Genomic DNA, 24586 nt, shown 5'->3' with positions numbered 1-24586 from the left:
GATGACAAGGACAAATGCTCCAAATAAATAGGGGCTTGCCAGAGGATACTGGCTGTAGCTGTTATTTTCCTACATTCTTAACATTACAAGTGTTTTCATATCCCAATATGTCTATTTTCTTTCTCTGGAATATCACAGGGGTTTAAATGCTCATTGCACTTGGGGTGCTTGCCAGAATTAGTCATTTTGCCACCCCAGTTGTGAAGATGTTCAGAGTGCACAACTTACCACATCTCATACCAACAAAAATCTTGGATATTGGACAAGCTTTTTAATACTCAAGAAGTTTAAATATTCTAACTTCATCCTATTTTTCACGTCAACACTGATTTTTAGACATTACTGTGAAAACTTTCTTATGAGGCAAATTCCATCCACTTATGCCACAGAGGGAGAAGGTGGGCTATGGGTAGATTTCCCTTCATATTGACCATTGTGACTAGAACTTGAAGACACCATTGTGTGTACGTCAATGTCTTTTCCCAGGTTATTGCCATCCATCATACCAAATTGGGTAACAAGAAATAACTAGAAGGCACTGTTACAGATAATTTCATTATATTACATTTGGCACCATGGGGACCTTCAATCGAACATAATTCCAGTTTAACAATAGTTACTGCTAAAACATGTTTTTCTTTAGGGGAATAGCCATAATTAGTTGTGATGTTTTCTGTTACATTATGGTTGTTGGAGTTTGAAGTTCAGTATGTGACAACTCCAGAAATTGCTCACTGCAAATGCACATTTGCTGCTAACAGAAATCTATTTGTATCACATTTCAACAGGGCTTAATGAAGAAATTTATCCGCTGCTCAACCAGAGTCACGGTGGGGACTATAAAGAAATTTCTGAGTTTGAAATTAAAACTTCCTAGCACTTGTGAGGTGAGACTTCAACATATAATCCGTTACGTGTTAACTCATTTGCTCAATCTATATGTGTACGTGGTGGAGAAAAGCCGAGTGAGTAGCAATGCAGTCTATTTGTTTCAGCTGTCCATTCAGTTGATACCCAGACACCTGATGCTTTTATCTCTGCCGAGAAAATATCACTCAGCTCCTTGAAAGACTGTTTTGTTTTCCAGTCATTTTGCAGTTGCATGTAAGACTAAAGATCACAAGCCTTATCTTGTGCGATCACACCAATGTACCTAATAGATCATGTCACTGGCATATATACTTAGACTGGTATGGCGAATAAAGTGAAATATTACTGAATATAAATTTGTTTTTTAGCAGCATCTTCTAGGCTTAATAAGGTTGAAGTAACTTTGAATTATTGTTTGGCTTTGTGGTGTTTTCTGATTCAACTAAGAAGATTGGAAGGGAAACCACTGTCAGATTTAATCAGCGTCTCTGTCAGCACTATCAGTTATTCAGTGGCATTATTCAAATATATGTATAGTTTTGTGCGTAGCTATGCTTAAAGATAGTTGTTCCTCATAACATTTGTCACTGGAGAAGCTAAAGAAAGAAAGCTCATGATGGCAACTCTCTGCAAGATCTCTACAAAGATGATTTTGTTTTGTGTGACAGATTACTTTTATGTTTATGTTTTCTTTAACCGATCAGGAAAAGGGTAATGGCGTTACTTTGAAACTATCCTCCCTAGTTTTCATCTTCCTGCAAAAACAGCAACTTGAAGTGCAGTTACAAAGATTATCAGAACTGAATAAACAGTTTGGGCTGGATTTTACTTGGCACTATCATTCAGTTTCTTGGGGTATAGCATAATGTAGCAGAGAAAGTAGGACAATGGACAAAATTCTCCGACCCCCCGCAGGGTCGGAGAATCGCCCGGGGCCAGCGTAAATCCCGCCCCCGCCGTGGCCGGAATTCTCCACCACCCGGGAATCAGCCGGGGCGGGAATCGTGCCCCGCCGATCAGCGGGCCCCCCACGCCGGTCGCCAGCCCCCCTGCAGCGATTCTCTGGCCCGCGGTGGGCCGAAGTCCCGGCGCTGTCAGGCCTCTCCCGCCGACATGGTTTAAATCACCTCTGGTGCCGGCTGGAGCAGGTGGCGCGAGTGGGCCCTGGGGGGGGGGGCACTCTGACCCCGGGGGGGTGCCCCCACGGTGGCCTGGCCCGCGATCGGGGCCCACCGATCGGCGGGCAGGCCTGTGCCATGGGGGCACTCTTTTTCTTCCGCCGCCGCCACGGCCTCCACCATGGCGGAGGTGGAAAAGACCCCCTCCACCGCGGATGTGCCGGGGTGACGTCAGCAGCCGCTGACGCTCCGGAGCATGCGCGGACTCACGCCGACCGGCGAAGGTCTTTCAGCCAGCCCCGACGCTGGTTGGCGTTGCGCCAAACACCTTTGGCGCCGGTCGGCGGAGCGGGAGCCATTCCGGCGCGGGCCTAGCCCCTAAAGTTGCGGAGAATTCCGCATCTTTAGGGAGGCCCAACACCGGAGTAGTTCTCGCCACTCCGGTACGCCGGGACCCCCGCCCCGCCGGATAGGGGAGAATCCCAGCCAGTGTTCCTACCAGCAAATCACCATTTGTAAATATGCTCTTGTGCATTTCTGCTTTCTCCTCTTTCCACCTAGCCAAAATAGTCTAGCAATTAGAGCCAGATCTTTTACGAATGAGACTGTAACGCTTCTACACATAAAGGATGGTCGAAGTTTGGTCAGCCCTCCACAAACAACAATTGACGCTAGATCAATTGTATATTTATAATCTGAGATTGAGAGATTTTTTTAAATTCAAAGATATTAAGAGATATGAGGCAAAATCAAGTATATGGAGTTAGGTCACAGTTCAGCCAGTGGTTCATTGAATGGCGGAACATGTCCGGGGGACTAACTGGTCTGTTCCTTTGTTCCTATGTAATATTGATCACCTGCCCTTAAGTGCCTGTGCTGCAGTTAAACGAGGCTAAAGCTAGGGAAAACAACCAACTCATTTTTTCCCCCGCAGGAGCAGGAAATCAGGGTGGCTATGTTCACTGATGCAGTGGAGTGAACGGGGGAAAATATCTGAAGGAGAGAGAGCGAGATGACTTGGTCATTGCCACCTCTCTGTCTATTCTGGCCTACCCGTGCCAAGGGTTATGCAGAGGACATTTAATATTTTATTTTGATCTTATTTGGGTGTAGCAGTAAGTAACCGCTCAGCAATTGCAGGCTCCCTCTGTAAGCACTATGGAGACCATGCACTGCTTATCTATCTAATTGAGCCCAACAAAAGAAAATGAGTTGGAGTCATAATGAGGTCAGACTACCTGGATGGAAATCCCGCCCAGACTCAATTCAGGCAATGATATAACCCTAGTGGAAAAAATATCCCTTTGCCTCAACTGGGAAAGATATCTAAAGCAGAGGAAGATACAAGACTATGAGGAGAGAGCAGGAATGTGTTTTCAATGGAGCTTCCAAACAGCCAGCACAGATATAATGGACTCCTTCTGTCCTGTGGACTTCTATCATTCTATGGTTATCAAGTTATAAACTCCCGAGTTAAACCACTGTGCCTGTATATTCCAAAGTTACACTAATGCACCGGTGAAATTGGTATCAATTTTGTGGATCAACCTTTCTTCAGGAATGTGATACACATCTTCAACTATCCTGCCTCATTAGAACATAAACATTTATATAATGGTTTGGCTGTCGCTACCTTTGTTCGCTTCCAGTCATTTTATTACCTGAATATTATTAAAAATGTTGTGTATGACGTGTGTTTCCTGTCCACAAACTTTACATTATAGCAAGATTTGGATTACATTTCAACATTAAAAGTCCATATTTGAGAATTTATAACTTTATTGAAACATCTAAACATTTTGCTGACAGTTTGTTGACGAATTACTCAAAATGCTTTTTTGAAAGGAAAATTGTCCATTTTGTTCCTCAGTTATTGAAATTCACTGGCTAAAATAATGTTTTAAATCAAAAGAGTTAAGATGACAAACCATGCAGTAACATAGTCCAGGTTACGTGCTAATTTTTCCTTTTTGCCTTTAAACACCTTCACGTGTGTTCTTACTGGAAGATCACAGTCTCTCCTTACGGTTCGGACTCAGACTTCATGTTTTGGCCCAGCTCAGAGGACAGATGCTGCAGCCTGAGCACGAGAAGTGCATATGGACATTCATAAAATTACATTTAAAATTAATATCGCGCTCATAAAACAGCAAATGCAAAGTGAAATTTTACTTGTGGGAAACATGCGCTACTTTATTCCGTTGGCAGTCGAAAAGTACTTACTTTTTTCCTTCCACGAGGCGCTTTGAAACTGTTCACTGATCTTCCTCTAAGGCTGCTTAAAATTATGCAGTAGGCTTTTCTCCTTGAATACCCTGCGCTCCAGGGGAAATTGTTCTAATTGGGAAGATTTTCTATGCTATACATTATTTAGTAGCAAACTTTTGACTAACCTTGAAGTAGGAATTATTTACCAACAAAATGCTATGGTTCAAAACATCCTTTCTGGAATTTATGGTTACAGCAGTCAAAGAGAAAAGTTTCCTCAGCATCAACGAGCCCTATTTAGAAAAGTCATGACACACTTGGAAAAAAGTACCAGATTACTCAGAGGATGAAAAGTGAAAGGGCCAATTTGAGCATCTGAGGAGACAGAAAGATAAATTGAACAAAGTATTCAATGTGCAACACCCAAAAGGCATATAATCAATTTAAAAATGTAGGGCGCGATTCTCCGCTCCCACGCCAGGTGGGAGAATCGCGGGAGAGCCTCTCTGGCACCCCCCGCAATTCTCCCACACCCCCCACACCCCCCACCCCTACCCCCCGGCACGCGATTTAAGTGATTTCACGCTCTCTCTTCACAAACCCTCCCCCCCAACCCACTGGCACTCGAGGTAAGTGATTTATCTCTCTCTCTTCCCAACACCCCCCCACCCCCAACAACACCCCCCACCCCTACCCCTAGCCCCCCTACCTCTACCCCCTACCCCCAACCCCCTACCCTACCCCCCCTACCCCCCTACCCCTACCCCCCTACCCCCACCACCCCTACCCCTCCCTACCCCCCCCCCCCCCCCCTTACCCCCGGCACGCGATGTAAGTGATTTCACTCTCTCTTCACAACCACTCCCCCCCCCCCCTCCCCCCCGGCACTCGATGTAGGTAACTGAACGGCGTCAACCATCATCAATGGTTGACGCCGTTATAAACCAACTTTGATTTTCGCCGACGTGGCCACGGGACCATCCGGGCCGGAGAATAATTAAGCCTAAAAAAACAATGGCATCCCGCCGGCGCCAGCCGTTCTCTGAGGCGGGCGGCGGGATTTGAAGAACGCCGTTTTATGGCGGGTGGGAGAATTTTGAACATGGCGGGAGCGGGAATATCGGCGCCCCCGGGCGATTCTCCGACCCTGCGTGGGGTTGGAGAATTTCGCCCCTGGTCGCTGCCGGCGTGAACATGGCGCCAGCAGCTGTTTTGTGGCTTGTGGGGGGGCGGAGAGGGGAATGAGCACCACGACCGTGCTCGGGAGGGGACTGGCCCGCGATCGCTGCCCACCGATCGTCAGGCCGGCGTCTCAATGGGAGGTACTCTTTCCCCTCTGCCGCCCTGCATTATCAAGCCGCCACGTCTTGCGGGGCAGCGGAGGGGAAGACCGCAACCGCGCATGCGCGGGTTGGAGCCGGCCAACCCGTGCATGCACGGCTGACGTAATTAGGCACCGTCAGCCGCGTCACTCTCGGCGCGCCGGGCCTTGACGCCAGCGACAAGGCCCGGCGGCCAAGATTCATGGCACGGCTCTCCTAGCCCCCCGGCGGGCGTAGAATAGGGGGCCGGGAACGGCCTCCGACGCCGCCGTGAACCTTTCCGGGTTTCACGACGGCGTCGGGCCTTGCGGAGAATTCCGCCCGTAATGTTTTTCATTAAAAGATATTTTACAGACAGGACTATATTTATATTAATGAAATTGCATAGTGACTCTTAAGTCTTATTCAATTCTTAAAACCCAATGGGATTCGCGTTTGAGCCCGCGTTAGCCGTCAGTGTAAATCGAGACACGGTCCCAAAAGTGGGATAGTCGGGAAACGAGATTTTCACCGATTAGATTTCTTTTCCTGATTTTCTACGTCACTCGCCCATGACATGACGAGGTTCCCACCCAGAAATGGCAGAAACCTAATTTCAATAAATTTTAGTAATTGTACACAACATTATAGGGCTTCCCTGTATTATGTTCGCCTCTCACCGAATAGCCATACAGGTTTTTAAAAACTTGAAAACCGTCAAAGGGAACCCACTGGGGCTGCAAAGGTATGTAATTGTCTTGACTCCCCAAAGCCTGTCCACCATCTACAAGGCTCAAGTCAGGAGTCTGATGGAATACTCTCCACTTGCCTGGATCGGTGCAGCTCCAATGACACTCAAGTTTGACACCACCCAGGACAAAGCAGTCTGCTTGATTGGCACCCCTTCAACAAACATTCTCTCCCTCCACCACTGGTGAACAGTGGCAGCAGTGTGTTAGGTGGGCCTCAACTGGTGTCACAGAGTGGGAAGGCTGCCCATCTGTCTTCCCCTCCTCAGCCTTAACCAGATTGGAGGCAGGAAGATGACAGGGTACCCACCTGCCTCCCTCCTATCTAACTAAATGCTCCTCCACCATCAGACTCAGCACGGGGAAGGCACTAACTTTCACCCACGATTCTATGACATTGAGTCACTTATCTCAGTCTAATTATGCAAACTCCTTTGCCACCAAGTTTTTTTGGTTGCAGTTAAAAAAAGATGTGGCCAGGATTGATGAATAATTTGTCCATGATGCTTTCTCGTAACTTGAATTTGATCCTGTTCGGATTGTCTTATGTGAGGGGTGTGTGTGTGTGCATGTATGTGTGTGTGTGTGTGTGTATATATGTATGTGTGTGTATATAATATGCATGAATGGTAAAAAGAAGACTGTAACAGGGATGAAGTTCTCTGTTTAACAAAAATTGTCCTGTTTCTCTGCAAATAGCATCTCATAAACGTAACTTGAATTCTCAGAAATCACAAATTTCATAATTTTACGTTTTGTTTAAGGGACAATTGTTAAGGAGAAAAACAAACTTTATCCCCTTGAGAGGAATATTAGCCCTGTTATGTGTGTAAAATAAATGTGAATGATTTACTTTTCTTCCTTAGCTCGATGTTCTATGCAATGGGGAAATTATGGGGAAGGATCATACCATGGAATTCATATATATGACTAGATGGAGACTCAGAGCTGAAAATGTAAGTATGTATAAATAGTTCTCCAATTTTTAAATTTTCAATGCCTTTTGATATTTCAAAATTAGTTTTTCATCATTGACCGAGAAATAGAGACTGCATCTCACACCTGCAATGTGTATTTATACAAAGATTATACAAAGGTGACCAAACAGGTGGATGAGGGTAAAGCGGTTGATGTGGTGTATATAGATTTCAGGAAGGTGTTTGATAAGGTTCCCCATGGTAGGCTATTGCAGAAAATAAGGAAGTATGGGATTGAAGGTGATTTAGCGATTTGGATCAGTAGGCTAATGGCAAGATTCTTGGTAGTGTAGATGAACAGAGAGATCTCGGCATCCAGGTACATAAATCCCTGAAGGTTGCCACCAAGGTTAATAGGGCTGTTAAGAAGGCATATGGTGTGCTAGCCTTTATCAGTAGGGGGATTGAGTTTCGGAGCCACAGGTCATGCTGCAGCTGTACATAACTCTGGTGCGGCCGCTCCTGGAGTACTGCGTGCAGTTCTGGTCACCACATTATAGGAAGGATGTGGAAGCTTTGGAAAGGGTTCAGAGGAGATTTACTAGGATGTTGCCTGGTATGGAGGGAAGGTCTTATGAGGAAAGGCTCAGGGACTTGAGGTTGTTTTCATTAGAGAGGAGAAGGCTGAGGTGACTTAATAGAGATATATAAGATAGTCAGAGGGTTAGATAGGGTGGACAGTGAGAGTCTCTTTCCTCGGATGGTGATGACCAACACGAGGGGACATAGCTTTAAATTGAGGGGTGGTAGATATAGGACAGATGCCAGAGACAGTTTCTTTACTCAGAGAGTAGTAGGGGTGTGGAACGCCCTGCCTGCAACAGTAGTAGACTCGCCAACTTTAAGGGCATTTAAGTGGTCACTGATAGACATATGGATGAAAATGGAATAGTGTAGGTCAGATAGGCTTCAGATGGTTTCACAGATCGGCGCAACATCGAGGGCTGAAGGGCCCGTACTGGGCTGTAATGTTCTATGTTCTATGAATGTGGCTTAAGTCCATGAAGCATTGTCTCCTGTTTCTGTTTCCAGCATTTAAAATCCTCCTGAATAAGGAATATTGATATCCAAGTGTGAACAAAAAAATTGAATCCTTGTTGCCAGATTATCTATTAGTAGATGCGTGTTTCTTAAAGAATTGGACTCTTGTAATTTGTGATGTTTTTAACACTAATGTGACACCACTGTTTTATAACTAGCATTGTTATTAACTAGCTATAGCAATTACAGATTATCAATTTTGTTCAAGAAGATTGCAATAATGAGAACTTAAACCTTGGCTCTAAAGTTTACTTGCAGTCTTGATTTAAATCTTTCACAAACTCAAATAGCCGTGATGGAACTTATTGGCTTGATAGTGGCCATTGCTCTCTCTTTGTTCTGCTCCCTGGATTCATTCTAAGGATTTGTAAGACTATTCTGGGCCATTTTATTCATTTCATAAAATTGGTACACAATGCCTCAGTTCCCTGTCCTTTATTCTCCATTAACTCTGACAGCTCTTTGCTCTGACACTCCAGTGCCACCGTATTTTACAGCCTTGTAGCAACCGACGGCCTATTTGCCGCAGTGATTTAGCGGAGATCCCAGCATCCATCATTACTTAGGCCAACCTAAGAAAATGGCTCCAATTCAGTTGGGATTAAGGCAGCGAGCAGAAATCCTGCCCTTACTCATCTCTGGTAAGAAAAGCTCTTGAATGGAAATCCAACGCAAAGGGCGGAATATTAGCCACTATAAAAATAACCACTAGAACAAAGAACATTACAGCAAAGGAACAGGCCCCTCAGCCCACCAAGCCTGCGCCGATCCAGATTCCTTATTTAGACCTACTACTTATTGCCCAAACGATCTGTAACCCTCTATTCCCCGCCCGTTCGTGTGTCTATCAAGATACATCTTAAATGTTGCTATCGTGCTTGCCGCCACCACCTCCACAAGAATCGCGTTCCAGGCAACCACCACCCTCTACCTGAAAACTTTCCCCGCACATCTCCCCTAAACAGTCCCGGTAATTGCTGGCAGCATGCCTGCTAGCATGATCTTGCTAGGGCCTGCATCATTAGAAGAGCTGCAGCCAACTCTTGGGTGCAGTAAATGTGCTTGCCAACTTAGTAAATCACAATGTGTACTTTAGCAAGACACTTGCAGACTGATCTCGCCTTCAAAGCCATCTCAGTACTACTGGTAAAATTCCACCCAAAGCCTGAAAGTGTTTTGCTAAAGTACACATCGTGATTTACTAAGTAGGTCAGCACATTTGTTGTACCCAAGAGTGCCTTCAGTATAAACATTTCTCGCAAAGCATTTCAAGCTTGTTGGTATATTGCACCTTGAGCTGATATCGGCTTAAGTTACACTTATTTCTTTTAAACCCTGAGTAACTGAAGCAATATATATGGGCATGCACCATGGATTTGTTCTCTCATCATGGCTCTTCTGAAGCATAAATACTGCTTACATTTATTTTCAATGCAAAAATAGCTCTATCGTAGTATGACTAGAAAGAAAAATAAAACTGTGAACACCAAACATCTGACACAAAAACAGAAAATGTAAACATGTAGCACGAGTGGAGAGAACACACAAGTTAATTTTGGATATAAATCTGCATTAGAAAACTCAGATGCATTCGAAACATTTACCTTCAAGTTTACTTGTCTTATTTTCACAGATGCTAACTGGACAGCTATAGATTTCATGCTTTTAATTTCATTCAAGTTTTCTTATTTTACATTTAATGTTACAAAAGAGGAAATGATCCAGCTTGGTTGGATCTTGTTCTTTGTATGAGATTAATGCTGGGTATAGGGCATTGCTACACTGCTGACATCTGTGAGAGAGCTCAGTGTTGAGGTAAAGTTAGAAGACATAGGATGGAATCTTGTTGAAGGGTCAGGGATCTCGCTTGCCAGCTTGAGAGCCGACGATGGACCTGTGCTGCTTGTTTCTCGGAAGGCTTGCACCTGCCAATCAGGCAGTGGTGAGGCCAGCAGTGGGCCTTCCTTTGAAATCATGCACCCTGGGGAAGATGTCGCGCCAGCAAGAGCTGCCGGCCAGTCAGTGGCGAGTACAACACTGGTCGCTAACGACAACATTCAATAAAGAGTGAACACAAAAAAACAACACTGATATTTATCTTTATTATTCCACAATAAAGGAAATATCCCCAACATTGGCGTAACCATCAATGTGTGTCAAACATGAGACATACCAGTAAGTTTAGCTCTGACTAAGGTAGTCTCATAAAATAACAATGATGCACATATGAATAGAGTGAAACCAATGTAATGTGCAATTTTTACAAGTGAAATTTTAATTAGAAAAATGCCCCTGCCACATTTGTGCATAAGTCTTATGCTAATGGAAATGGAGTTGGGCAGGAAGGTTGTGGCCATGGTGCAGAACCTCCTGTTTGACCAGGTGGCTCTTTTATAGCCTGCCTGGAGCTGCAGCATTGTCAGCTGACCACAGGCTTCACCACTGAAAAGTGCCCTCCTCTGCAGAATTGCTTGTGTTTCCCGTGCACGCTGCAGACCCTGTAAATTTGAATTGTAATCACACGGGAACCAGCAAAATGAACGAGAACCGATGTAGCCCACACTGCTGTTGGGAACTGTACGCTGTTGACAAAATCACCCATTAGTTAGCTTTGTACACAATCACTAAAAGTTAGGTCACAAGTACAATGGGAGGTTGGAATTCAAAAATGAGAAAACAATATTTCAGTTGTACATACTGTACTCATTTAGTGGCTTATTTACTTCTGCTGGCTGTTGCGGCAATCAGAGAGATGTATGGTGATTTCTAAATTCTTTCCAATTGATAAAGTCTACAGTGAGTGACAAACAACAGTTGAAGGACTTTTCCGTGACTTCAAGAGTTCTGTACCACTTTCTCCAAGGCATATAGGCATTATCTAAATGGATGCATTATCCAAATGGTTAAAGCATAGCAGGGAGAATAAGCAGATGTGGAGCAGAGTAGGACAAGCTGCTGGAAGAGAGAGGAGGAGAAAGCGAAGGGCTCTCAGCAGGAGGCTATATTGCACAGGGAGTTCAGACAGCAATTCTCCTATTTGAACATCAGTGCAGAATGCTTTTTGGCATCTGTGCTTAACTAAAGACAGTGGCCCATAACCTCCTGGTTCCCCACCATCGTATTTAGGGGGTCCCCTATGATGTACTGGGGAATCCCTTTAGGGAGCGTCTAGGACGTTCCCAGGTAAGGGTTTACCTGACAATTGCCCAGAAGCGTTAATGTCCCCTGGATAATTGTGCTGGACTGGGAACCATCCAACAGGAGCGATTTAAATGACGAATCTTAGGTAGTTCTGCTGGTTTCATCCTGACAGTTACTCTGAAAGGACCCCGGGGTCACTGTCCGTACAGAACATAGAACAGAACAGCACAGAACAGGTCCTTCGGCCCTCAATGTTCTGCCGAGCATTGTCCGAAACCAAGATCAAGCTATCCCACTCCCTGTCATTCTGGTGTGCTTCATGTGCATATTCAATAACCGCTTGAAATTTCGTAAAGTGTCCGACTCCACTATCACATCAGGCAGTCCATTCCACACCCTAACCACTCTCTGAGTAAAGAACCTACCTCGGACATCCCTCCTATATCTCCCACCCTGAACCTTATAGTTATGCCCCCTTGTAACAGCTACATCCACCCGAGGAAATAGTCTCTGAATGTCCACTCTATCTATCCCCCTCATCATCTTACAAACCTCTATTAAGTCGCCCCTCATCCTCCTCCACTCCAAAGAGAAAAGTCCTAGCTCCCTCAACTTTTTCTCGCAAGACCTATTCTGCAAACCAGGCAGCATCCTGGTAAATCTCCTTTGCACCCTTTCCAATGCTTCCACATCCTTCCTATAGTGAGGTGACCAGAACTGCACACAGTACTCCAAATGTGGTCTCACCAGGGTCATGTACAGTTGCAGCATAACCCCGCGGCTCTTAAACTCAAGCCCCCTGCTAATAAACGCTAACACACTATAGCCCTTCTTCACGGCTCTATCCACTTGAGTGGCAACCTTCAGAGATCTGTGGACATGAACCCCAAGATCTCTCTGTTCCTCCACATTCCTCAGAACCCTGCTGTTGATCCTGTAATCCGCATTCAAATTGTTTGTACCAAAATGAATCACCTCGCACTTATCAGGGTTAAACTCCATCTGCCATTTTTCAGCCCAGCTTTGCATCCTATCAATGCCTCTTTGCAGCCTACAACAGCCCTCCACCTCATCCACTACTCCACCAATCTTGGTGTCATCAACAAATTTACTGACCCACCCTTCATCCCCTCCTCCAAGTGACTGATAAAAGTCACAAATAGCAGAGGACCCAGCACTGATCCCTGTGGTACACCGCTGGTATCTGGTCTCCAGTCTGAAAATTTTCCATCCACTACCACCCTCTGATTTCTATGTGATAGCCAGTTCATTATCCAATTGGCCAAGTTTCCCTCTATCCCATATCTCCTTATTTTCTTCATGAGCCGACCATGGGGAAACTGATCAACGCCTTACTAAAATCCATGTATACGACATCAACTGCTCTACCTTCATCTACACACTTAGTTACCTCCTCAAAGAATTCAATCAAATTTGTGAGGCAAGACTTCACGACTCCGTGTTGACTATCCTGGATTAAGCTGCATCTTTCCAAATGGTCATAAATCTATCCTTCAGGACCTTTTCCATTAACGTACCAACCACCGAAGTAAGACTAACCGGCCTATAATTACCAGGGTCATTCCTATTCCCTTTCTTGAACAGGGCAACAACATTCTCCACTCTCCAGCCCTCTGGCACTATCCCCGTGGATAGTGAGGACTCAAAGATCAAAGCCAAAGGCTCTGCAATCTCATCCCTTGCCTCCCAAAGAATCCTTGGATATATACCATCTGGCCCAAGGGACTTGTCGACCCTAAGGTTTTTCAAAATTGCTAATACACCTTCCTCAGAACATCTACCTCCTCCAGCCTACCCGCCTGTATCACACTCTCATCCTCAAAAACATGGCCCCTCTCCTTGGTGAACACTGAAGAAAAGTATTCATTCAACGCCTCTCCTATTTCTTCTGGCTCCATGCACAGGTTCCCACTACTGTCCTTGACCGGCCCTAACCTCACCCTGGTAATTATTTTATTTCTCACATAAGAGTAAAAAGCCTTGGAGTTTTCCTTGACCCAATCCGCCAAGGACTTCTCATGCCCCCTCCTAGCTCTCCTAAGCCCTTTTTTTTAGCTCATTCCTTGCTACCTTGTAACCCTCAAGCGACCCAACTGAACCTTGTTTTCGCTTCCTTACGTATGCTTCCTTTTTCCTCTTGACAAGACATTCAACCTCTTTTGTGAACCATGGTTCCCTCACACGGCCATTTCCTCCCTGCCTGACAGGGACATACCTATCAAGGACACGCAGTATTTGTTCCATGAACAAGCTCCACTTTTCATTTGTGCCTTTCCCTGACAGCTTCTGTTCCCATCTTATGCTCCCTAATTCTTGCCTAATCGCATCGTAATTACCCCTCCCCTAATTATAAACTTTGCCCTACCGTATGGTCCTATCCCTCTCCATTCCAATAGTGAAAGGCACCAAATTGTCGTCACTATCTCCAAAGTGCTCACCCACAAACAAATCTAACACTTGGCCGGGTTCATTACCCAGTACCAAATCCAATGTGGCCCCACCTCTTGTTGGCCTATCCACATATTGTGTCAGGAAACCCTCCTGCACACACTGTAAAAAAACTGCCCCATCTGAACTGTTCGACCTATAGAGGTTCCAATCAATATTTGGAAAGTTAAAGTCACCCATGGCAACTACCCTGAGACCTCCACACCTATCCATAATCTGTTTTGCAATTTCTTCCTCCACATCTCTATTACTATTTGGGGGGCCTATAGAAAACTCCTAACAACGTGACCGCTTCTTTCCTATTTCTAACTTCAGCCCATATTACCTCAGTAGGCAGATCCCCTTCGAACTGCCTTTCTGCAGCCGTTAAACAATCCTTGATTAACAATGCTAATCCTCCACCTATTTTACCACCTTCCCTGTGTCTGCGTGGGTCTCACGCCCACAATCCAAAGATGTGCAGGGTAAGTGAATTGGCCATTCTAAATCACCCCTGAATCGGAATAAAAGAATTGGGTGCTCTAAATTTGCTTTTAAAAAAATAGTTACTCTGAAAGAGTTAGAAGGAAAAAAATCAGGTCTAACTCTGGAGAGCTAAACACAAGACCCAGCTTCGCAAAGGACCCCCCCACACATACCTCCCCCCCCCCCATCGGATCCCCCACACCATCCTCGACCTGACCCCCTAGTCCAACTCCTCCCCAACCGTCTGATCGCCCCCCCTCCGGTCCGACCCTTGCTCTGGCCCCGTATCCTGTCCCCCTGGCCTTGTGTCCAGTGTCTCATTAACTACAACTTCCACCTCTATGCTACCCCCTGAATGCAGTGAATACACTGGTGGGTATAAGAGTGAGGGGCAGTTTTTCTTCTTCATCACTTCTTGCACTTCCACCTGTTGCTCTGCCACCACAGCCGGGCAAAGTGACAGGTCTTGGATATATGAAAGGAGAAAGCCACGTGGGTAGGTTTGGAGTAAGGGAAGTTGGAGAAAGCAGGAGGTGCATGCGTACACCACCTGCAGTTTGTAAATCAGAAGATATTGAGGGATGTGAGATACGCAACAGTGTTTTAGGATTGAGGACACCATCATCTTCTGTAATTTCAGTGCTGCCACAGCAACGGTTGCTTTAATGCTGGTGAGCAACATCTCCTCCGGGGGGTTATGGCCTTGCAACTGCACTGCTTACACTCTGGTGCCACCATGAGTTTTGATCCTCCTTGTCCTGCAAAAGGAAAAGAATTGTTTCAGTAAGTATGCGGTGCCATGTTTCTGTAAAGGTTGATTAACTGGAACTATGTGCAAGATATGAGACTTGTAGCAATGCTAATTGTGTGTAAGTACGATGAAGCTGCAACATGGGTCAGGATTAATATAGATTATGGCAAGTGTGGTCATTGAGCATTGCGCGAGGCTTTGTGGAAGGTGGCGTTTGAAGATACATTCATGAACCATGACTAGTCATAAGGGGCGGAATTCTCGCCGGCGTCAATCTCGCCCCCGCCGTGTCCCGACTTCTCCGCCCCTCCCCCCCCAAGATTCGGCGGGGGCGGGAATTGCGCCAGTCGGCAGGCCCCCCGCGGTGATTCTCCGGCCCGCGATGGGCCGAAGTCCCGCCACTGACAGGCCTTTCCCTCCGGCGTGGTTTAAACCACCTCTGGTACCGGCGGGATTGGCGGCGCAGGCGGGCTCCGGGGTCCTGGGGGGGGGGGGGGGGGGTGGGTGCGGGGCGATCTGGCCCTGGTGGGTGCCCCCACGGTGGCTTCGCCCGAGATCGGGGCCCACCAATCGGCGGGCAGACCTGTGCCATGGCGGCACTCTTTTTCGTCCGTCCCCGCCATGGCCTTCACCATGGCGGGAGCAGAAGAGACCCTCTCCCCTGCGCATGCGCCGGTATGACGTCAGCAGTCTCTGACGCTCCGGCGCCTGTGCGGACTTCCGCCGGCTCGCGAAGGCCTTTCGGCCCCGGTTGGCGGGGCGCCAAAGGCCGTTCGCGCCTGCCAGCGGAGCGGGAACCACTCCGGCGTGGGCCTAGCCCCTAAAGGTGCAGAGGATTCTGCACCTTTGGGAAGGCCGAGGCTGGAGTGGTTCACGCCACTCCATCCCGCCCGGACCCCACTCTCCGCTGGGTAGGGGACAACCCCGGCCAAGGTTATTGAACCTTTTGCAGCAATGTATCCAAGTCTTCGGGGCTTGACCCCTGACATTAATTATCATGGTTACCTAGTAACACTGCCTTTGCAAAGTTTGTCTGGAGTGCCTTCTGGCCCTCTGTGAATAGTGCACATTTCCCCTCTCCACCTCCAATATCACAACCTTCAGTGTAGCATTGGAACATTTTGGAGTTTGCTGTCTGTCATGTTGTGCCATTATTGAATGCCCCCATGCTAAAATCACTTTTAGAATGATATGCAGCACGTGTTGCAACCACAGTGTTTTAAGGACGCTGTCTAGCTTTACTTGACGTAGGCTAGATTCAATTCCTGCTCTCCTCTCATGTTTTTGTACCACCCTGCTCAGGTGTGCAGCCACTGAGCAGTACACTTGGCACTGGCTGTGAGCTGCAATCATTTAAATGAGCAGCGTAGCACACAATTTGTCTGCTATGTGCATTGGAAGCAACGGCCACTGGCTAATCCCGCAAAACTATACCCGCACCCAATACTCAGCTCCGGATCTACATCCCCAAGAACTTTTTCAACATAGTAACTAGTGGTGTTCCGCAGAGATCAGTATTGGCACCTATGCTCTTTGTAATATATATATAAATGACTTGTAAGAAAACGTAGCGGGTCTGATTAGCAAGTTTGTGGATGACACTAAGATTGCAGGAGTTGCGGGTAGTGATGAAGATTGTCAGAGAATACAACAGAGGATCGGCTGCAAAATTGGGCAGAGAAATGGCAGATGGAATTTAACCCGGACAAATGCGAGGTGATGCATTTTGGTAGATCCAATTCAGGTGGGAGCCACAAAATAAATGGCAGAACCATCAGGAGCATAGAGACACAGAGAGGTCTGGGCATGCAGGTCCACAGATCCTTAAAAGTAGCAGCACAGGTGGAAATGGTGGTAAAGAAAGCATATGGCATGCTTGCCTTCATAGGATGGGGTATCGAGTATAAAAGCTCGAAAATTATGTTACAATTATATAGAATGTTGGTTGGGCCACATTTGGAATACTGTGTCCAATTCTGGTCACCACACTACCAGAAGGACATGGAGGCTTTGGATTGAGTACAGAAAAGGTTTACCAGGATTTTGCCGGGTACGGAGGGTATCAGCAAGGAGGAGCGATTGAATAAATTGGGGATTGTTCTCCCTAGAGAGGCGGAGGCTGAGGGGCAACCTGATTGAAGTTTATAAAATTATTAGGGATATAGATAGGGTGAACATTTGGAAGCTTTTTCCCAGGGCGGAAATGACAATTGCAAGGGGGCACAAGTTCAAGGTGAGGGGGGGAAAGGTTCAGTGCAGATGTCCGGGGGAAATTTTTGTACACAGAGGGTGGTGGTGACCTGGAATGTGCTGCGAAGTGAGGTGGTTGAGGCAGATACGTTAGCGACCTTTAAGATTTATCTGAATAGGCACATGAATAGACGGGGTATAGAAGGATACAGGCGGTCGGTCTAGATAAGACTCGTGATCGACGCAGGCTTGGAAGGCCAAAGGGCCTGTTCCTATGCTGTACTGTTTTTATGGTTTTGTTCATTATAGTCGACAAATTAATCATGGCGTTTGTGTGGTGGGGGGGGGGGGCGGGGGGGAGAACTCGAGGATCCAAAAGAAGGTCTGGCCTGGCCCTCCCGAACCTACAGTTCTACCACTGGGCGGCCACCGCAGAAAGAGTGAGGGGCTGCCACCTTCAAAAGGTGGAGACAGGACGAGGGGACTGAAGGTTAGGGTCATTTACAAGAATGATAAAGTAGCAACCCTGGGGAACTCACGGAGAGGTTCAAGTTACCAAGAGGAAACTACTTGAGGTACATCCTGGTCAAAAACGTCCTCCGTAATGAAACAACAAAGTACCTCCATATATGGGAAGAGGAACTAGTCATGAAGTTAAGGGGAGGACTCTCGATCGAAGCACTACACAGGTCAAACTTCAACTCCACGTGCACAGGGCTGAGCCTAATTCAGCACAGAGCGCACCTAACCAAAAACAGATTGAGTGGGTTCTTACCGGAGGTGGAGGACAAATGTGAACGGTGCCAGGGAGGACCGGCCAACCACACCCACATGTTTTGGGCTTGCCCCAGACTTGTCGGGTCGTGGACAACATTTTTTGAGGCAATATCCAGGGTTCTGGGAGTGAGGGTGCAACCATGCCCAAAAGTGGTGGTTTCCAGGGTTTTAGATCAGAACTCTCTATGGAGAGGGGGGCTGACGCCCTGGCCTTTGTCTCCCTGATCACCTGCAAGAGAATTCTGCTCGGTTGGAGATCAGCAGCACCAACCAAAGCTTCAGACTGGCTGTCTGACCTGGCAGAATTTCTCAGGCTGGAGAAAATAAAATTTGCCATCCGGGAGTCGGAAGAGGGATCCACAGCGCATGGAAGACGTTCACTGACTTGTTCCAAGATCTGTTCGTAGCAAGCAATCACATGAGTAAAGTGGGTTGGGGGGAGAGTGGGTGGAGACATAAACGAGCCACGGGTCAAAGAAGAAAAGGAAAGAGGGGGCGGTAGAAAGGGTAGGGGGGCAATGGGGGAGAGGGGCGAAGGCACGCAAATGAGAGGACAAGGGACAAAGCTGCAGGGGACTGGTCCGAGGGCAAGCTAAAGTCCAAACTGAACTGTAAATGGACATCTGTAAATACATGCTGTGGCCATACTGGGAATCGTAACATGTATGCCGATTAAAGGAGGCCACGGCCATAGCATGAGGGAAGAGAATTCCTATAAATATATGTGCTGATTTTGGTTTGTCTTTGTTATTTTCCATTTTGTCATATGTAACTTAGGAATTTTGAAATATAAGGTGCGGGATTCTCCCCTACCCGGCGGGGCGGGGGGTCCCGGCGGGATGGAGTGGCGTGAACCACTCCGGCGTCGGTCCGCCCCAAAAGAAGTCTCCGCACCTTTAGGGGCCAAGCCCTAACCTTGAGGGGCTAGGCCGGCGCCGGAGTGGTTGGCGACCCGCCGGCCAGCGGGAACGGCCTTTGGTGCCACGCCAGCCAGGGCCGAAGGGACTTCGTCGGCCAGCGGAAGTCCGCCCATGAGCCAGAGCGTCAGCGGCTGCTGACGTCATCCCCACGCATGCGCAGGAGAGGGGGCCACTTCCGTGTCCGCCATTGTGAAGACGATGGCGAATGCGGAAGGAAAAGAGTGCCCCCACGGCACAGGCCTGCCCGCCGATCGGTGGGCCCCGATCGCGGGCCAGGCCACCGTGGGAGCACCCCCTGGGGCCAGATTGCCCCGCGCCCCCCCCAGGACCCCGGAGCCCGCCCGCGCCACCTGGCTCTTCCGGTAAGGTAGGTGGTTTGATTCACGCCGGTGGGAGAGGCATGACAGCGGCGGGACTTCGGCCCATCGTGGGCCGGAGAATCGCGGGGGGGGGGGGGGCCCACCGACAGGCGCGGCGCGATTCCCGCCCCCGCCGAATCTCTGGTGCCAGAGACTTCAGGAGACGGCGGGGGCAGGATTCACGCCGGCGACCAGCGATTCTCCGACCCGGCGGGGGGTCGGAGAATCCCGCCCCAGATGTTCAAACAATAAAAACTCTTTTCAAAAAAAAGTTACGTCATTGGTTGTAAAGCATGTTGAGACGTCTAGCAGTTGCGAAAAGCACGATATAAATGCAAATTTTTCTTCTGCCTCTCTGTCACCTTTAAGGCATTCCTTCATACTTACTCCTTTGTCATATTTTTGGTCACTTGCCTTATGTGACTCAGTGTGAAGTTTTGTTTGATAACACTCCTGTAACTTTCCTTGGGACATTTCACTGTGTTAAATGCACCACATGAATGAAAATGTTGCTGGAGTTCCAAAAGGCCATTTGCAGATTAATTTGCAGATTAACTAAAACATCACTGTTTCACATTTCCCTTGTTCCTTGAATTATCATTTCAAACCTACACTTTTGTTCCATGATATTGAGAGCAGGGGTTTGAAGAGTAGGGGGGAGGGGACACAGACAGAAGTCTGTGCTGTTTAACCCTACCCTGTAGCTTCATTTTATTAAACAGGCTCACTGCCCAGAAGTCAATGGAAGCACTTTGACACAGGCTGCAGGGTCAGGTAAGGACCCTGCAGCTGCCAGTGAGAGCGTGGTGGGGAGATCCTTCGGCTTCTGAAACAAATACAGTCTGGTTTCAAGATGATGAGCAAAATTTGCTGATATCATCTTGATTGTTACTCAATTGAATTACTATTTTCGAATTCATTGAGAGGCATATAGTGATGGGCAAAATATGTCATATTTGAATAGGGTGGCATGTGGCGCAGTGGTTAGCACTGGGACTGCAGCGTTGAGGACCCAGGTTTGAATCCTGGCCCTGGGCCCTGTGTGGAGTTTGCACATTCTCCCCATGTCTGCATGGGTTTCACCCCCACAATTAAATTCCCCCTTAATTGGAAAAAAAATAATTGGGTACTCTATGTCATATTTGAATTAGTGGGGGTAAAATGGCATGTCATCAAGAGATTTCATCAACTAGCTAAATTGCAGAAGTATTGTATGCCTCTGATGTGTGGTTCAAAGACAAATTTAGTTGTGTTGTACTATATGGAATTTATTGTAATAGGCACAATACTGGACTAAGAATCAAGAGTTTGCAAGTTCAAGTTTGACCATTGGAAGTTGTGAAGTCAAATTAAAACAATCTAATGAACTGTTGTTTAAAATCCATGAGATGACCATGAAAGCTCCAAGTCAGGGGACATTTGTTTTGGCCACCTTTGCTTCACAAGACAGTTTACCACAGAATTGTATCACTTACTGCTATCTTTTTCCAGCAAAGTTAAGGTTAACACAGCATGAAATTTTCAAGCTACTAAACCCTTTCAAAGCAACATCTGGACACATTTGTCACATCAGGCAGTTGGTAGTGCACATATGTATTAAATAAGTGACAAAAACTATGACAGGGAATTCCCTCGGAGCTACTGTTTTTCCTTGTATAACTGGGCTTTCTGCCACATTACGAGGGAAATTACTGTATCAACTCAAAAGGATTCCCAGTGTGTTCGAGGTGAAACGCTTTCATTGTTTAGCGATTAAAAAAATATATCAGCTAGACAACCTGCCTGAGCAGTTCAAGACTCATCCAAAGTCCCATGTGTGCATGTGGCACTCACTACCTTAATATGCCCTGAGAAAACAAATGTTGCAAGTTTCCAGCGAGGGCCTGAGCCATGGGCAGGGCTTTTCACACTTTACCCAAAAAAGAGGCTTCTTCTACCATAGCACCAACATTTACACAGCTATTACTGATCACTTTTTCCACATTTATTGAATAAAAAGTGTAACCAAATTTTATTTAATTTCTATGAGCGTATGTGGAAATGAAACTTCGCAGCAGGAAACATTGAGCGACTGTTAAACTAAATGTATTTAAAATGATCTTTTGACGTTGATGGAACCATTAATTCACCAGACACGTGTTTCCGATATGAATCTAGGCTTTAGTCGACTTACTACAGAGCCAGCCTGTTACCCGTTGATGAACTCTCAGTGAACTGCAGGCTGACTCTGGACAAGGGTATTTATACAGCAGCACTAGGGGGAGGAGTCGTGGGCGGAGCCAAGGGTGGAGCCCTGTACAAGCTCCTGAGCATTCCCAGAGCTACTCCCCCTAGTGGTCGGATAACGCTACTGCGCTTACAAAGACATAGTGTGAATTATCATATTACATTCACCACATTCACCCCCTGCAAAAAAATCAAGTCCAGCGGGGGTGGTGGTCTACAACGTCAGTCTGCCCGGTGGTCGAATTGTCCGCTGTGATCTGCGGAGCACCGGGGTTGCAGCCTCTTGCGGTGGCTGGATGGGTGTTGTGTGCTGGGGTACGATGGCGGACTTCAGGGAGGGTTGTATCTGAGTTTCATACTCTCCTGGTTCGACCGGGGACTGGGGGCGCTGGGGGCTGGCCGGCGCGGGTGCGCGGAACTGGTGGAGCGGGCTCGGGAGCGCGAGGGAGTGGCAGCATGGGGTGTAGGGTGAGAGGTCCTTCTGTGGGGGTAGAGGGGGGGCTGGATCCGGCGGATGTCAGATCCCGGAGGGATACCGTGTCCTGACGGCCGCCAGGGAACTCAACGAATGCGTACTGGGGGTTGGGGTGGAGCAGGCACACCTTTTCAACAAGGGGGTCGGTTTTGTGTGCTCTGACGTGTTTCCTCAGAAGTACGGGGCCCGGTGTCCTCAGCCATGCCGGAAGTGAGACCCCCGTGGTAGTGCCCCTAGAAAAAATGAAGAGCCTCTCGTGAGGGGTCTGATTGGTCGCTGTGCACAAAAGGGACCTAATAGCGTGAACCGCGTCTGGGAGGACTAACTGCCACTGGGAGACTTGGAGCTTTCTAGACCGGAGGGCCAGTAGGATGGTCTTCCAGACCGTCGCGTTCTCCATCTCCAACTGCCCGTTCCCCCTGTGGTTGTAGCTGGTAGTCCTGCTCGAGGCAATGCCCTTGTCGAGCAGGTACTGACGCAGCTCGTCGCTCATGAAGGACGAACCCCGGTCGCTGTGTACGTAGCTGGGGAAACCAAACAGGGTGAAGGTGCTATGCAGGGCCCTAATGACTGTGTGGGAGGTCATGTCGGGGCACGGGATAGCGAATGTGAAACGGGAGAACTCGTCTACGATGTTTAAAAAGTAAACGTTCTTGTTAGTTGAGGGGAGTGGCCCTTTGAAATCAATTGTGAGGCGTTCAAAGGGCCTAGCAGCCTTGTCCAGGTGGGCCCTGTCTGGTCTATAGAAGTGCGGTCTGCACTCCGCACAGATCGGGCAGTCCCTGGTGACCGCTTTTACCTCCTCGTTGGAGAAAGGCAGGTTTCGGGCCCTGATGTAGTGGGCGAGCCGGGTGACCCCCGGGTGGCAGAGGTCATTGTGGATGACTTTCAATCGGTCAATCTGCGCGCTGGCGCATGTCCCGTGGGATAGGGCATCCGGAGGCTCGTTGAGCTTCCCGGGTCGATACTTAATGTCGTAATTGTAGGTGGAGAGTTCGATCCTCCACCTCAGAATTTTGTCGTTTTTACCCCATTGCGAGTTGTCGAACATGAAGGCAACCGATCTTTGGTCGGTGATGAGGGTGAACCTCCTACCTGCGAGGTAGTGCCTCCAGTAATGGATAGCTTCCACAATGGCTTGTGCTTCTTTCTCGACTGAGGAGTGTCGGAGTTCTGAAGCGGATAGGGTACGGGAGAAAAATGCGACTGGTCTCCCTGCCTGATTTAAAGTGGCTGCAAGAGCTACCTCTGAGGCGTCGCTCTCTACCTGAAAGGGAGTGGATTCATCCACCGCCCGCATGACCGCTTTGGCGATGTCCTCCTTGATGCCGTCGGAGGCCTGGCGTGCCTCAGCTGACAGGGGAAATCATGTGGCCCTAAAGAGTGGGCGGGCTTTGTCCGCATATTGAGGGACCCACTGGGTGTAGTAGGAAAAGAAACCCAACCACGGTTTGAGGGCCTTGGGGCAATGGGGGAGGGGGAGTTCTAAGAGGGGGCGCATACGGTCTGGGTCGGGGCCCAGGACTCCGTTTTCCACGACATAGCCAAGGATGGCTAGTCTGGTTGTCCGGAAAACGCATTTCTCCTTGTTATACGTGAGATTCAGTTTCTGTGCCGTCTGGAGAAAACGGTGGAGGTTGGCGTCGTGATCCTGCTGGTCATAGCCGCAGATGGTGACATTGTCCAAGTACGGAAACGTGGCCCGCAGCCCGTACTGGTCCACCATTCGGTCCATTGCTCATGGAACACCGAGACCCCATTAGTGACGCCGAAAGGGACCTGGAGGAAATGGAAGAGGCGGCCATCGACCTCGAATGCCGTGTAGTGGTGGTCCTCCAGGCGGATTGGGAGCTGGTGGTATGCAGACTTCAGATCCACCGTGGAAAAGAGTCGGTACTGGGCGATCTAGTTTACCAAGTCTGCAATCCTGGGGAGGGGATACGCGTCGAGGAGCGTAAATCTATTTATGGTCTGTCTATAGTCGAGAACCATGCGGAATTTTCCCCCGGTCTTAACGACCACCACCTGAGCTCTCCAGGGACTATTGCTAGCCTCTATAACCCCCTCACTGAGAAGGCTTCGGACCTCTGCTCTGATAAATACCCTATCCTGCAGGCTATACCGCCTGCCAGGAGTGGCTACGGGTTTACTGTCCTTTGTGAGATTGGCGAAGAGAGGAGGGGGGGGATTCGCAGCGTAGCGAGGCTGCAGATAGTGAGTGGGGGCAGGGGCCTGCCGAAGCTAAGGGTGAGGCTCTTGAGGTTACATTGAAAGTCTAGGCCTAATAAGAGTGGCGCGCAGAGTTCGGGCAAAACGTAGAGTTTGAATTTTGAGTAGCTAGCGCCTCGGATTGTGAGTGTCGCGGCGGTGCGCCCTGGATCTGGATGGAATGGGAGCCTGAAGCGAGCGAGATAGTTTGCTGCACGGGGAATACGGGGAGCGAACAGCGTCTTACCAGGTCTGGATGTATGAAGCTCTTAGTGCTCCCGGAGTCGAAGAGGCATGCCGTTTTGTACCCGTTGATATGGACCTCTGCCATCGAAGTTCGC

At 48.0% G+C, this 24586-nt stretch overlaps 1 protein-coding gene across 5 annotated transcripts in view; it reads left to right on the top strand.

Annotated features, from left to right (window-relative positions):
* Positions 1 to 24586, top strand: part of pcgf5b (polycomb group ring finger 5b) — a 249944-nt gene that overhangs the window by 193540 nt on the left and 31818 nt on the right. For all 5 annotated transcript variants that reach the window (XM_038822039.1, XM_038822035.1, XM_038822036.1 and 2 more), the window contains 2 exons: positions 789 to 887; positions 7113 to 7202. In XM_038822039.1, the coding sequence (XP_038677967.1) occupies positions 789 to 887; positions 7113 to 7202 (189 nt within the window). The remainder of the gene's footprint in view (positions 1 to 788; positions 888 to 7112; positions 7203 to 24586) is intronic.

Source organism: Scyliorhinus canicula, chromosome 16 (genome assembly GCF_902713615.1).
Source record: "Scyliorhinus canicula chromosome 16, sScyCan1.1, whole genome shotgun sequence".
NCBI lineage: Eukaryota > Metazoa > Chordata > Chondrichthyes > Carcharhiniformes > Scyliorhinidae > Scyliorhinus > Scyliorhinus canicula.
This window is presented reverse-complemented; position numbering and strand designations above follow the sequence as displayed.